Here is a 15,379-nt window from a genome sequence, read left to right as displayed (position 1 = left end):
TCCCAACCTGCCAATTTAACGGGTATACTCTTAACCAATTAAAATATATAGGAAGGGATAAACTATTGGTACGGGTCTCCACAGCCTCATCTGACAGAAGAAAACTGGTAACGAGATTCGGCCGAAGAAGTGTGTTTACTCCCAAATAAACTAAACTTGTTTAAATGCAAAATATATTACCTAAGGAATGGAACGGACTCGTGAGCTCTGTAGCTCTCTGAGTCCTACACATATATAAGCTAAATGCCAAGAAAAATAGCACCTTAATATCCTGCTGGGACATCAGTAACATCCTCCCTCACGCTTACATATATCGGCTATTATAGTTGGGTCTTTGGGAATAAACTCCCAAGGCTAGAGGATCCGGCTTCGGCCTAGAACTACGTCTAGGGAAGATGAGAGCATTGGATTGGGATTTTGACGGACACGCGACTCGTGGTCATATCCTTGTCCGACTGAATTATCTTGATCGATATCGATCGGAATGTATGGATGTTGTGGCGGATGCTTTGAAAACGGGACCGCCATACGAAGATGATGTGCTAAGATTGGCTATGTGCTTGTCCTGGGTGGCGAAGCACTTAAAAAGATTCTTGTTTGATAGAAATCCTCCGCAGTGAACAGATGGTTCCTCCATCACCTAAATAGTACAATTCTCATCACTCATTGCTAATGCTTGAAATCATTGCTTATAGACCATGAACACACAACAACCATAGCTACTGCCTAGTTATCGTCGTGATTGTTGTGATTGTCGCCGTGATCACTGCCGTTCTTGTTGTTGTCATCGTTGTTGCGTGGTGTATAGGCCTGCCGCATCTCTGGAGTGATTGCGGTGGCTGTATGGGCAAACTCCTTCTCAAGCCAGGAGTCCCATTCCCAATCAATCCACTCTGCAAATGTCCTAGGCAGCCCTTTACGTTGAGTCCAGCGGAGCAGGGGAGAGATGTATTCACCGAGGAATAACTTATGCCTGAAGGCAAAGGTATGTGGATCGTCTGGCAGGCGATCGAAGTAAACAGACGCGAAGTCAATCAATACTGCGCGGGGTAGATCGCTGCCAGGAGATTCAATGATGATGTTTCGAGGTTTGAAATCCCGGAGGAGGAAGTCCTTGTGAATGGAGCTCTCAACATCCACAATCGACTTGAGAATGTTCTGACGTGCTGGCTGCGAAAAGCTCTCTGGGTTTGCTTGGGACATGGTGATTCCCTTGATGTGCTCGATTAGGATCAATCGTACTGTACGAGTGCGTTGCGAATCCACCGGTAGGTCCAAGGAATAGGAGCCATAAAATTTCGGAATCCCTTGGCCTTGAAGATGGGACAGAACAGGATAGACGTTGGCTTCGTGAGAATACCATTGATCCACACAGATGAAAGGGTTGAAACATCCCAAGTCATAGTCGATATAGAGTGGGTCATAGACCTTGGCGACTAGTCTTACACCGTCGGAAGGAAGATTTGGAATTCGTGGATTGGCGCCTATCAACCGAACGAGGAATACTTGGGAGATATGACCATCGCCCGTTTTGAAGGAATCCTCAATTTCGAGCGTGACTGTGTTGTCCCCAAGTTGACCCGGTAGAGGGGGGTGTTTGAGGCATCGGTCAATGAGATCTAGCTGAAGCCTTTCCTTCTTGCTCTTCTTGTCATTAATGTGACAGTTCCAGGTCACCAAAGTTCGAGCAGGAGGCGTGTGTGTTTGAACTGTGAACCGCCAACCTTTGATGTAAGGGACAGGGGGTTTGGGGAGCTCCGAATGCAGCGGGCGTTCCAACATGACTGAATCACTGTCGGAATCTGACATGATGGAACTGAGGCTTGAAGGGAAAGAACGGTGAAGACTTTCTCTGCGACGACACCGGGATCGAAACCACGATTGATCGATGGCAAGTTGGAAAAAGGGACTCTTTCATGCCCCGGGTGATTGATTTTCCAGGCTCCGTTTCCGTTACCGCCGAGGCGTTTTTGAGCCTCGGTTGACCCTAGGATCGTCCTACCCAGAGATATGTGCGCCTATCAGGAAATCCTGGAAGCGCTTTCATGTTTCAAATTGGCAAAATGATATCCTGAAACCGAAGGCCCACGAGTCGTCTGCTATCCTGTGCAGGCGCCCGGGGCATCGTAGGCGCCGTGGGTGACACCACACCAATTATCGGAAGGCGCCTAATCGCTGTTTGGCCGGCTCTCGACGATGATAGGATGTAGATGGCACATTATGCGTCTTTTTAGTCGCTAGAACTAGGGCTCTTGCAGCCCCCCGAAAGCTGCTGACGGGGGCACTTCAACCGACCTATAAATCAAGGCTTCGATTGGGTTGATGGTTGGAAGCAACACCAGTCCCCATCCTCTGTTCAGAAAATCGGCAACTGTTGCTCATCTGCCAGCATGACTGCGTCGATATACGATTCTTTTAGTCACAAGCTGCCTCTGGACCGTGAAATGGTCGTCTTTGGCGGTCCATATCGTGCTCTCCCCACGCCCACGGCCGACTCAACCCTCGAGAAAGAAGCCCCGATCGCCTATCTCAGGGACTCGGTCGACATTCTCGACAGTATAGCCAAGCGGGAGCTTTCTAGAATACAAAGACAAAGACATCGTTTGCTACAAAATAGCATGCCAACACTGGAAGCCACACACCGACTGTCTGCCGAAGCAGACGTTTCCCGGTTTTCCGTTCTCCAACTGCTTCATCCTGTGAACATTGCATTGCAGGCCATGTGTCCACCGAACGTGAAAGTGATCTGTCATACAGAGAAAGGATCGAGGAAGAAGAGTCGATTTGATGTTTAGTGGACTCTCTCCGTTGGACACGCCCAATACGCTCTTGCTATCCTCGAGTTCAAGAATACTCACGTCATATCTCGTCAAGAATTCGATCGTGCCACCTTCAACCAAGGCACCACAGACGAAGAGACACAGCAAAATATGGATCGAAAAATCTCTGAGCTCTACCGACTTGACGAGGAGGTGGAGCCATCATTGCTTCAGGGAAATGCGTTTTGGCTAGCAAAACAAGCAGCCAAGTACGCAGAGGATTGCAGTGATGTTGCAATCTTCGATGGAATGGCCATGTTCATTTTCAACTACGTTTATGCAAAATCTGAACCTCACATAAGCAGACGTCAAGACTGGGTCAGAGGAACCTACTTTGACGAGGGAGGTAGAGGGAACCAAACGACTTTCCGACGTGTTTTGTTCGGGTTTGTGGCTCGGGCGCTTAAAAGACGTCTCCTGAGATTATCCTGATTGGTGATGCTGTTTTGTCAGTAGGCAGGGACGGGATTTATTGATTTACTGCTCTTCTGCTCTTCTGCTCTTCTGCTTTTTTATTTTTCTGCTCTTCTGTTTTTCTGCTCTTTTACTCTTCTGCTTTTCTGCTCTCCTGTTACTTCTTCGAAACAAATCTGATATAGTTGGCTATTTGATCGAACCCCAGCCAGTCGGAAAGGCTAGAGGACCTAATAAAGCTCAACTTTCTCTGAGAAGCCACGTAGATAAAATTCTGATTGAATCGCTCGTAAGGAAATCCAACCATCCCCAACAAAAAAACCTGCTAGCAGGCCTAAGGACGACGTGAATATAGCCATATCTGAGCCATGAGTTGGGCTTCTTTGTTATTGATCAACTTATTTTAGAAGTGGATTCACACGAAGTAGTAGCAGCTATGAGGAGAAAGCTCATGTTCGCACTTGAATTTTCTGTGCGAGAGACAGATAGGTATTGATCCCCCAAGTTGATTCATCGAGCTGAGTAAAATGTGATAGTGTTCTACTTTGAATTAGACTCCAGCATAAACTTTATGACTTTAAGCACTTACGAACCATTTAGTTTGGAGATTACCTAGGTAGGGGATAATTTATAAGTTGATAGACTAATATAGCTACTTGAACAAGACTAGGCAGTGGGATTCGATTATACAAAAAAACAAACATTACATATGTTTAGGTATCGTATTTGGCATTTCAGAATAGGGACTTTGGTGGAAAACTCAGGCGTTTTCAATGCACAGAGTCATGCCCTAAGTTTCGCGTCTTGGGTAGGTCAAATTATCTGTATGGCTTTCCCAAAAAAAGAAAAAAAAAAAACGAAAAACGAAACAAAAGACGTACACAGTAATGCAAAATATGATCGGAACGGCAATATATCTACCACTTCAGAATCCAATCCTCGTCCCAAGCCCCTTTTGCAAATCCTGGAGATTTCCAACCGCCAAAACATGTGAGATCTCATTATACTGCACACCTCTATAGACGCCTTGTAGCTAGGACACACTGACTACGTGTTCACGGCCTAGGGGTCGTCGATATTGGCAATCAGGTTGTGGCTAATATCTGTAGAGATAGGTATGATGAATTGACTCTTTGCTGAGCTCGCCGATGAACATGCTGTCAAGGTCGAGCTCGCGGCATAGACGGTTGGCAACTGCCACATGCCGGCTATAAGGTCCGTAAAACCAACCATCGTATGTGAGTTCTCTGTCGCGAATAGAGAGGTCTTGTTTCTCTCCAGCCTGACCAATATTACGAAGCAGATTAGCTCAGATTATACAATATCTACTCTTTTATCAATAATAATTAGTGCTAAAGAAGCGGAAGATCAGAGTCAGACTCGACAACTTGAGCGCCAAACATAACTCTTCGGGAGAAAGGACCAATCTACAGAAGACGTAACCTCTACCATCTACAGCGCGATTAATACTCTCAGTTGTAGAATCCTAGGATTCGCAAGGAACGAAGACTGGCTTTCGATGGTGTATAAGAGACATGTATTTCCATCTTCACTCTCATACTTCGGAACTCCCTCCACTTCTCTGCTCTACTGTTAAACTTTTCCCGATGTCTCACACAGTGAACGATCTTTTGCAGGGATTTGACCGGCGGCCCCTGTTTAATAAACATCATCCGGCTCTTTCAAGCTGTTCGTATGTGGGTGTCACATGACCCACACACTTAAGCTTCCTCTCATGTAGATAGATCATCCATCATCATCATTCATATGCATGGTCATCCCTTCATCGTATAACCTCTCTCTCAGGTTATAAGCCCTCCTGCTCGTCTTCAGTAGAGTCTCACACCTCTACTGTGCCCCTCGCTTACGCGCGCGCCAGTGACCTCGCCGTCGCTGGTTTTATCTCAACCTCGCTGTCGCTCAGCAGCAGCACTTTTCTAGGCAGTCTTTCATCCTACCTACCTCCTACCATCTCCAGTACACTCACTCACTGCTGATACGCGTCAGCAGAGTCCCTATAGGGTTTACAGTCTAGTTAGCAACCCCACCAGCGCACACACACTTACCTCACTAGTTAATTCTATATTAACTATCTATCCTATTATTTTTTCAACACTAGATTCGAACTTTACACAGTTAGTTCCACTAGAGCACCAAGTTTCAGCTTAATTTATCAACAAATCACCTCGCTGTCATAATTCCCTATAAATCTATTGGTCTACACTGATCTACACTAGTTTTCTATCTAATCAGGGATTTAAGAAGATATAATCTTTTTTATTTAACTAATTAGCTTCTATACTGCTTCTTCGTTATTATAGGTAAAAAGAAGATTATTAATACTGTGCTAAAGCTCTAAAAAGCTACAAACTAGTATCTATAAATACACACCCTATATATTATACTTAATACCTAAGACAAAGAACTCTAGTATATTATTACTAGCTAAAATCAGCTAGTTTACTAGGACCTAGTTGCTATACTATCTTAGATAGAGATAACTTATTATATAGCTTTCTAATTTAATAAACCTAAAAACTAAGTCACTATTAATAATTAGTCTAACTGGGTATAGGAGTATATAATAACCCCTAATAAAGAATATTAGATCTAGTGATCTCTCTAGAATTAAGCTCTTTATCTGCTTAATACTACCCTAGATAATAACTTATAATTGTTTATCACTAAATATAACTTTGCTACTAAGGTATACTAATCACTAGTTATTAACTTTAGCACTGCTATATCTGATACCTTCTTAATCTGCTACAATAAATAGGTCTTATACTATTATTATAGAAATAGTGGTAACCCTATTTAATTTATTACTAAATAGTGTTATTTTCTAAATAAGCTAGTTAAGACCTTTAGATCTACTTAGTATCTTTTAGAATATTAGTAGTTTAGCCAGTTTATAACTACTGTATATATAGTACTAGAGACTAAACTATAGTTTTAAACCTTTAAACCTAATCTAATAAAATCTAGTTTTATAGAGTATATATATACTGACTTTCTTAACTATAAGATATATAGGAAGCACTTAACTACTATATTAGCTACTATTTAGCAGTAAAAGTCTAAGAAGAAGGATTTAAAGGATAAAGATAATAAAAAAAAGAAGTTCCACTAATATATATATTATACTTAGAAAGTTAATTATACTAAGGCTGAATACTCTTTTAATCTTAAAAATACTAGAAAAGATTAATCTATAACCTCTTTATAATAGAATTAGTCTAAGTGTAGAGGATATATTAGTTATAGATCTTATTAGGGTAGTTATTATATTACTGCTATATTAATATAGGACTGTGTTTAAGAGATTAATAATAATAATTTACTGTAGCTATCTTAATAATTCCTAAATACTGCTTATATATAAATTACCTATATTTATATATCTGTTCTATTTATTAGTGATAGTAATCTAGAAGTTAATTAATAGATGCTAGATTCTAGTGTATCTGATTATATAATACTATATTATTTAAATTTTATTAATTTTAATAAGTATCACGTCTTAGTTCTTATAGCTAATAATACTATTTAATATACTGAAGGGTATAGCAATATTACTATCTCTGTTCGAGACTAGTGCTCTGATTGCTAAAATAAACTCTTATTAATTATCCTAAAAAACTGCTAGTTAATACTAGCAATAGTATTTAACTTAATCTCCTACTATAAGCTTTATAATAATAATTATATCTTTTCTATCTTTAGTTTATATACTTTGTTAATTAATAAGATATCTAATAAGATTATAGCCACTGGCTATAAAAAGAATTCTTAGTACTAGATTATAACTAGTCCTAATACCTAATTAATCTATCTTATAAAAGCTAACCTACTTATTTATTTAGTATCTATATTAAATATTAAGAGTCCTAAACCTATCTTAATAGACCTTATATATTGCTATATATACTATATTAGTAAGTATAAAGTCTATTATATACTAGAGTATATAGACAGAATTATTATTAAAAAGGACTTAGCCTTTAAGTATCTTTATCTACTATATCTATTTAGAAAGGGTTATACACTTTTATTTAGTTAATCTAAGCCTATTTATACCTACCTAGGTAATATAGTTTATATTGATATATAAAGACCTATTAGTATCACTGCCTATAGAGGCTATTATTTCTATATATCCTTCACTAATAATATCTTTTACTTTTACTAGGTCTATCTTCTCTATATAAAAGATAAGATTATATAGTGCTTCTATAACCTTAATGTTTATTTTAAAACTTAATTTAGCTATTAAATTAAATATATATAGGGTGATAATATTTATAAATATAACTTACTCACTAACTACTGCTAAATATATAGAATTAAATAAGACCCTATACTACCTTATATACTATAACTAAATAGTATTATAGAAGTAAAAAATTGCTAGCTTATTAAGCTACTTATTGTAGTAATATCTAAATATTAAATTCTAAAATATCTCTAGAGAGAGCTACTATTTAGTGTAAACTACACTATAAATAGATTATAGTACTTAAAGGTAGATATAATACTATATAAAGCTTTCTATAGTAAATAACTAAATCTATCTAATCTATATATACTAAAGTACTAAGTATAGTATCTTATCCTAAAAAAAAATATATATATAACTAAGCTATCTTCTTATATAGCTAAAGGTTATTTACTAAGTTATAACTACAATAGTTTATATTATATTTATAATATATATTTAAAAAAGATAGTAGTCTCTTATTATATTATCTTTTAGGAGTTAACCTTACAGAAGCTTCCACACCTTAACTATAATCTAGATACTCTATCTAGGTATACTAATCTCTATCTAGAAAAGATAGAAACTTTACTAGATTATAACTAATTAATAACTTACCACTATATACCTACTAACTTTATTAACTAGGAGTCCCCTAAACTAGTAATTTATTATATATAGAAACTATCTACTCTAATAGCTATATAACCTACACTATAAGTACTAATTCTAGTTAATTAAATATTTACACCTCTAAGACTTATATATTACTTATTTATTATCTTTAACCTTTATATTCTTATCACCTATATACCACTATCTAAATATATTTATATACTAAATACTACCTTAGAGAAAGAGGTGATACTATAGAAAGAAGTTTTAGATAAAGTCTAGCTAATAAAGATTATTACTGAAGAGGTAGAACTCTATAATACTAAGATAAAGGGGGATAATAAACTAGTCCCAGTAATCCTTTTTAAATCACCTAAAAAAGGCCCTTAATATTCTATATATATTTAAGAATAAATACTCTATTAATAAACTATATCTATATATATTAAGGATATTATTAATAAAGCTTATTTAATCTTATAATCTACTAAATTAACTAACTAAAACTTAATTAAAGTTCTAAATTTATAGTATAAAACTATATACTCACATAAAAAAGCAAAATAGCTAGCTACTACTAAAAAAGAACTATAATATTAACACTTAAACAGAACCTAGCAAGTTATTAACTAAGTCTATAGAAAAAAGACTCTTTCTCTTCAATAAGTATTTAAGATTAAAACTAATAGCACCTATAAAATATACTTAGTAGTATATAGCTTTAAATAGATACCACTAAACTATAATAAAATCTATTTAGTTACTACTAAACCTATTTTAATAAAAATCTTTATAGCTATCACTATAGCATTAAACTAGAAGATTTATTATATAGACTATATCACTATATTTCTCAATACTAAACTAAAAGAAAAGATTTATATTAATCTACCTAAACTAAAGTAAAAAGACTATCCTAGTAAAATAGAACAGCTAATCAAGACCCTTTATAAATTAAAATAATCTCCTTAAAAGTAGTATAATCTAATTTCTAGCATCTTAATTATACTTAGTTTTATACACTTCTAATCTAATAACTCAGTCTTCAGTCTTTATATAACTAATTATTATATCTATATATTTATCTTTATAAATAATACACTAATTCTATCACTAACCAATTTAGATATTAACTAAATAAAGACTAATCTTACTTATCACTTTAACCTAACTAATAATAAATATATTAAATAGTTTACCAATATTAATATTAATTTCAGAGCTAATAGATCAATTTATCTCTATTAAACATCCTATATAAATAAGATCCTAATATATTTTAGTATAACGACCTATAAATCAGTACTAACTCCCTTTATCAATAAAAATATCCTATAATCTTTTTAATCAATAGCTTCTAGTAACAATATTAACTTATATAGAAAGATAGTTAGATCACTTATATAGCTAATAGTCTCAATAAGACTAAATATTATCTATACTATTACTAAACTTATATAGTATATATATAATCCCTCTTAGGACTATCTAATTACTCTTTACTGTATCTTTCAATATCTTTCTAGCACTAAAACCCTAAAGATCACCTACTATTCTATATTAATTAATAGCTTACTTAGCTACTATAATATTAACTAAGCAGAATAACACTCTAAAGACTATATATTAACCTCTAGCTATATCTTTAAACTCACTAATAGCCCTATTACTTAGGTATTAAAGAAATAGACTATAGTTACACTAAGCAGTATAGAAGCTAAATATATTATAGCATCACTTTCTTATCAGGAAGTGATATAGATTTAATAGTTCTTTAATAAGATAGGACTCTCTAAACTAACACTATAACCTACGCCTATCTATAGAGACAACAAAGGATATCTTAATTTAACCAGGAATCCTGAATTCCATCAGCGTACACATCATATCACTATTAAATAGCATTATATACGCGACGAGGTGTGTAAGCTTACCTACACATTCTAACAGATCTCCTTGGTTGAATAGGTCGCCGATAGTTTAACCAAACCGCTTAAACGGACTAAACATGACCATTTTATCAGCTTACTGGGTCTCACGACCTAAACTGCGCTGATTCCTAGCCTCTGATTGGCCAGATCAAATTGCATACTCGATGGACGTCGATATCGTCTGTATCTACAGCTCGGTAGCTAGGGGGGTGTTCGTATGTGGGTGTCACATGACCCACACACTTAAGCTTCCTCTCATATAGATAGATCATCCATCATCATCATTCATATACATGGTCATCCCTTCATCGTACAACCTCTCTCTCACAAGCAAACCATGGACCGACAGCTTTGAACCTATATCAGCTGCGCGTGTAAAACTTTATCCACCGGACTACCGATCGATTGAGGAAATGCTAGCGTCGGGAGATCCAACTGCTGACACCATCGGCCTTCAGAACAACGCGCATCCATTGAACAATCGCCCACAGTTGATTGTTAGTGAGGGTGATGGGACCTTTGAAGCTTACCTGATTACGAATGCCTCAAGACGTTGCGAGGGAGAGTACCTAGGTATCGGTTCCGAATCATCAACGGGGTCTGTCCGCTGCGCCTTACATATTATATTAGCCAGTCACCTGCCACAGGAGTTACGGCCTGAGGGATTAGACACCACTTAGCACATTTGGTAGGTAGATAGATAAGAGCTTCCCCTTGCTTTTTTCTTCTCTTCTCACCCCAACGCTTTCAGTTTGTCTCTTTCTTCGTGTTCTCGTTTGGTCTCTCCCAGTACCGCTATCTTTTCGACGCCTTTTCCCTCTCGCTGTGCCTTTTGCAATCTGCCGTTCCTATAAAGCCACAACACTCTATCTTCTCCTGACTGGCAAGTTTCTTTCTCGACACTATCTCAAACAATCCCATACGCAATGGCCAATGCCCCTTCAAAGACGAAAGGGTGGCTTATGAGAAACTGAAGACACTCCAAGGGGTTCTGATTCCAAAGCTATATGGCCAAGGGACTTTCAATGGCTGGCCGGCACTAGTCCTTTCAGTAGAGACTGGCTGTACTCTTTACGAGCTCGCATTGAACCTGAGTCACGACATAAGATACGATACTTTGGAAATGCTTCTTGAAGAGGTATTCAGCACCTTGACTCAGCACGGTGCTGTGTACCGGGACCAAAGAGCTGATAACTTTTTGTTCTGGAAATCCAGCAACCTCGGCATCAAGATCACCGTGAACAAAATGTGAAACAGGATGTAAGCCCTGCGTGACGAAACCAATATAATTTCAATAAATCTTAGCCATGTCGTTGATCTTCATCCAGTCGAATTGATGTCGGATTAATTGCGGAAAGGAACCTTTTGTGTCGAAAAATTGAGATAATTAGGAAGCTTCGAGAAACTAACTTGATGGGCAAGACCTAGCGACTGGCGAGCTTGAAATAAATCAAGGTGAAGAATATGTGATGATCGCGATGGAACTAATGACGATTACAACTCGTTCCAAGGCTACTCCTACCCCCGAGCTATTTGGCAAAGAATCAGCTCAATTGTGATGGAAGCTCTTAAACGTAATTTAAGACCAGCACCTCCCTTGAAGGAAGCTATTCTCTGCGTTATTTTGTCGAAGGTTCCCAGATGGAATCGCAGGGAATGACTGTTGAACGAGCACTAAAAGCTCTGATTAGGTGCAGAATAGGGGGCAGTACAATACATCGATCAAGCGGCGGTTCGCCATCTAAGTGACAGGTGGAAAGGCGGCCGTTTCTGGCGTCAAAAGCAACCATTTTCGGCGTTGTTTTCACAGGTCCCCAGATTCTAGTTGTAGGCTATCGATCGGTATCGTAATGGACTTCCTTCTAGCCTTTGTAGCGTATCAGATCAAGTGTGCGAGATGAAAAAGTCTCTCCCCCATGTCAAATTCCGAGCTCACCATAGTATATAAGTCGAGTCATCGCTTCAGTCGAAGATCTCAGGGAGGGGAGCCTCTTGGGGGCTTATACCTACGTTTAACGTGTCGAAAATGGTAAGAAAGGGGGCATCGGTTTTATGTTGATCATCTAAGTCTTACTTATTACCTAGGTACCTAAATAGGTACCTGAGGAGGAGGTGCGAAAAACAGGCTTCGGTGGCCTTAGGCGGGAAGTTGGGGTGTTGTATCCATTATTTGACACTCTCCTATGACTAGTTAGGTATAACTACAACTTATTTGCCGTATTAGAGCTAGCGTGGGGCGCGCTATAGCGCACGCCTAATGTTATTCAACAATGCGTCCGCTTGTATGGTTAGATGGGCATCTCTATAGCCCAATCCCTGGCACGCACAGATGGACTCTCTTTCTCCACGAATGTTGCAAACAGCACGTTGGCCTATTATTATGCCAATCGAGTTTATTCGGCTACAGGGCTCGCCGAAAGTTTCTTGTAGCTAAATCTAGTTAAAACCAGAAGATTGGGGGCCGGGGTGGGGGCCGGGGCCGTAAACTACACACTTGGCGATTATTGCTATTTAAGGGGAAACATAAAGCTCGTAGGGTATCGCCTCCTTCATCATCATTCCAGATTTATTCTATACCCACGTCTCCCCATAATGCGTTATATTGCCTTTCTCCTCACTGCCGCTCTCCCCATGGCCTGGGCTTCGGGGGGTGGCTACGAAGAATCATGCACTGGCTGCACCGTGCCATCTGCAAAAGACTACCTCACTTGCAAGACTTGCAAAACTAGTAGTGGTGTCAAAGAGAACCGACTCATTCCGCTAGATGACTGTATTGGTGTTGACCCCAGTACCAACAAACTCACCGCGGGGTAACGAATCCCGCCCCATTTTCTGGCTAATATCAAAATCAAAGACTGACCTTTCATTCTCTGGAACAGTAAAGGTTTTACCAATCAGTGCGATTGGACATATCAGGACTACATCGTTGCCAAATGCAATGGCGTTGACACTGATAAATTCGATCTAAGTATGATCCATTTTATCCGATTCTATCCACGCTCCCGTGAGACTTGATGGCTGATATACTCCTAGACTCCGTGATTGCCAACTACGATGGAAACCTGGCATGTGCTGCCTAGATTTGGATTCGGTACAGTGCTTCGGGACTCATTTGATCAAGTCTACTCTACAAGTACGTTATATACTACGAATATGAAAGTGTTGTCGCAATACCTCGCAAGTTAGACCTGGATGTGCCCTGCGACAGGAGGAGGCAAGGACTCATGCCTATACTTGGAAGCCTCGAGGATCAGATGGGTCAGTAAATGATAATCAATCCAGGAAAGGCATATACATACCATATACATACATAAGACCATGCTGGAAGGGCCTACATTCTGTGCTCGGGTTGTTGGTTCGTGCTTCGTCTCATCTTATTTATCCCCAACTGGGTCTTCCATTTCCAAGCTCATCGCTCCACCTTCTGGAAAGACCATGGCCATATCAACAAAATCATTCCCGATGTCACTTCTCAGGTTTTTGAAGCCGGCTCCTTTTAAAGGCCCTCAGAACCCGGCTGGAGCTCTCGGAGCCTCCTGGGCTATCGAAGAGGAGCGCACACCCCATTACAATCCTGGGCATTTCTATCCGATGCATCTCCATACAATCCTTGCCAACCGGTATCAAGTGTCTGCAAAACTTGGATTATGAATCAGTTCAACAGTTTGGCCAAGCACCTTCATCAGTGAGTCTTACCGCGATGATAACAACTGCTCCCTAACAAGTTAGATAGATGGCGCTAGTTGCCTCCACGTTACGTCGCCATCAAAGTGAATGCAAATAATTACCAATCCCAAGAAAGTGCAGAGCATGAGTTACGGATTACTCGGCATATCACTCAAGCTAATCCAACCCATGAAGGGCGGAATTTTGTCCGCACTTTGCTTGACACGTTCGAGTTACAAGGGCCGCATGGGAGTCATGTCTGCATGGTATTTGATGTCCTCTATGAGCCCCTTTGGATATTCAGGACGCGCTTTAAGAGGAACGTTCTGCCCCTGGATGTCCTTAAAGTAATCAGCCTGCTTGTCATTAAAGGCCTCCACTATCTCCACGCCCAGTGTCATATCATTCATACAGGTTGGTCTAAACGTCGCCTGTGGTCGATAATTCTAAAATACAGCAGATCTGAAAGCCGATGATATCTTTATGGCCCTTCGAAACCAGTCAGTTCTCGATAGAGTCTCCCAGGACGAGATAGCGAGCCCTTTACCCCAGAAGAAGTCCCAGGATCGGATAATCGGATAATATACCTCTCCCGCAACGACTTTGGCTTCCAAATGGAAAATCTTGGGCGTCCAGTCATCACGGATTTTGGTCTGTCGGTTTTTGGTGACGGGGGTCCCCATAACCACCCGATCCAACCCAATAGCTTTCGAGCTCCTGAGGTTGTCATAGGAGCCAAATGGGACTACAGTGTTGACGTATGGAACCTCGGTGCACTGGTAAGTCTGATCGACGAATCTACTGTCTGGATGATTTTGACAGTGTGACCAGATCTGGGAACTGCTGTGTGGGAAAGGCCCTTTTGACAATGATGTGTCGTCTTCGGAATCATCTTCGGAATCGTCTTCTAAAGATGAGAAGCATCTAGCGGCTATTATCTCCTTACTCGGCCCCCCACCGGCGGATCTGTTAGCACGAGGAAATCGCAGTTCTCAATATTTTGACGATGATGGTACTTGTCGCAAAATGGCAACTTCTCAAAATTAACTTGCTAATCACGCAATAGGCAAATTTAAATTTCCAAGCCTTCTCCACCAAGAACAAGCCGGAATCGAGAATCTCTTCACGGGTATCAAGGAAGATGAGAGGAAACTGTTCATGGGATTCATTCTGAGGATCCTGTGAAGGCGACCGGAAGAACGACCAACTGCGGAGGAGCTGCTCTCAGACCCATGGCTTCAACAAGAACGATCATCTTGAAGACATGGCTGAGAGGCTTTTCAAACCGGATGGTTTAAGACTTATGGCGGATACCTGTTCTTGCGTCGGCATGGTCCATTGCTAGTGTCAACGGGCACCGTGGATATCGAAACAAAGGAATAATATAAGATCGGTTGTACTAGATATAGAATCATCTAGCTTCCAGGTATGTTCCTCTAAATGTACAGCCATCAGGGAATCAGCATGTGTCACAGGTGCCAGTGTCATGATGTCGATAGTTGCAGGGTTATTTTCGGTGTTGAGATTACCTAGCCATATATAGTCACCCGTATCAAATATGGTAGATCTAAATGACCGGACTATGCAGTGGTCGATCCACGGATGCAATTCGTCCCCGGATTCGGCCGGGTACCTGGGAGCTATCGGGGTACATGTGGAATACACGCCAATACCAT

General features: G+C 39.6%; 4 protein-coding genes across 4 annotated transcripts; 3 read left to right on the top strand and 1 right to left on the bottom strand.

Moving 5' to 3' along the window:
* Window positions 1–726: 726 nt before the first annotated feature.
* Window positions 727–1,809, bottom strand: N7459_004025 (uncharacterized protein; the record flags this gene model as incomplete). Its single annotated transcript, XM_056943209.1, has 1 exon — window positions 727–1,809. One exon carries the CDS (start codon window positions 1,807–1,809, stop codon window positions 727–729), a length of 1,083 nt encoding a protein of 360 aa, XP_056800092.1.
* A 635-nt stretch (window positions 1,810–2,444) lies between these two features.
* Window positions 2,445–3,251, top strand: N7459_004024 (uncharacterized protein; the record flags this gene model as incomplete). Its single annotated transcript, XM_056943208.1, has 2 exons — window positions 2,445–2,735; window positions 2,796–3,251. 2 exons carry the CDS (start codon window positions 2,445–2,447, stop codon window positions 3,249–3,251), a joined length of 747 nt encoding a protein of 248 aa, XP_056800091.1.
* Window positions 3,252–12,668: 9,417 nt separating this feature from the next.
* On the top strand, window positions 12,669–13,052 carry N7459_004023 (uncharacterized protein; the record flags this gene model as incomplete). Its single annotated transcript, XM_056943207.1, has 2 exons — window positions 12,669–12,847; window positions 12,917–13,052. The coding sequence occupies 2 exons, from the start codon at window positions 12,669–12,671 to the stop codon at window positions 13,050–13,052; spliced, it is 315 nt and encodes a 104-aa protein (XP_056800090.1).
* A 1,265-nt stretch (window positions 13,053–14,317) lies between these two features.
* On the top strand, window positions 14,318–14,888 carry N7459_004022 (uncharacterized protein; the record flags this gene model as incomplete). Its single annotated transcript, XM_056943206.1, has 3 exons — window positions 14,318–14,482; window positions 14,535–14,715; window positions 14,770–14,888. 3 exons carry the CDS (start codon window positions 14,318–14,320, stop codon window positions 14,886–14,888), a joined length of 465 nt encoding a protein of 154 aa, XP_056800089.1.
* Window positions 14,889–15,379: the final 491 nt, after the last annotated feature.

This window comes from Penicillium hispanicum, assembly GCF_028827665.1.
Source record: "Penicillium hispanicum strain IBT 35686 chromosome Unknown utg000004l_segment0_segment0, whole genome shotgun sequence".
NCBI lineage: Eukaryota > Fungi > Ascomycota > Eurotiomycetes > Eurotiales > Aspergillaceae > Penicillium > Penicillium hispanicum.
This window is presented reverse-complemented; position numbering and strand designations above follow the sequence as displayed.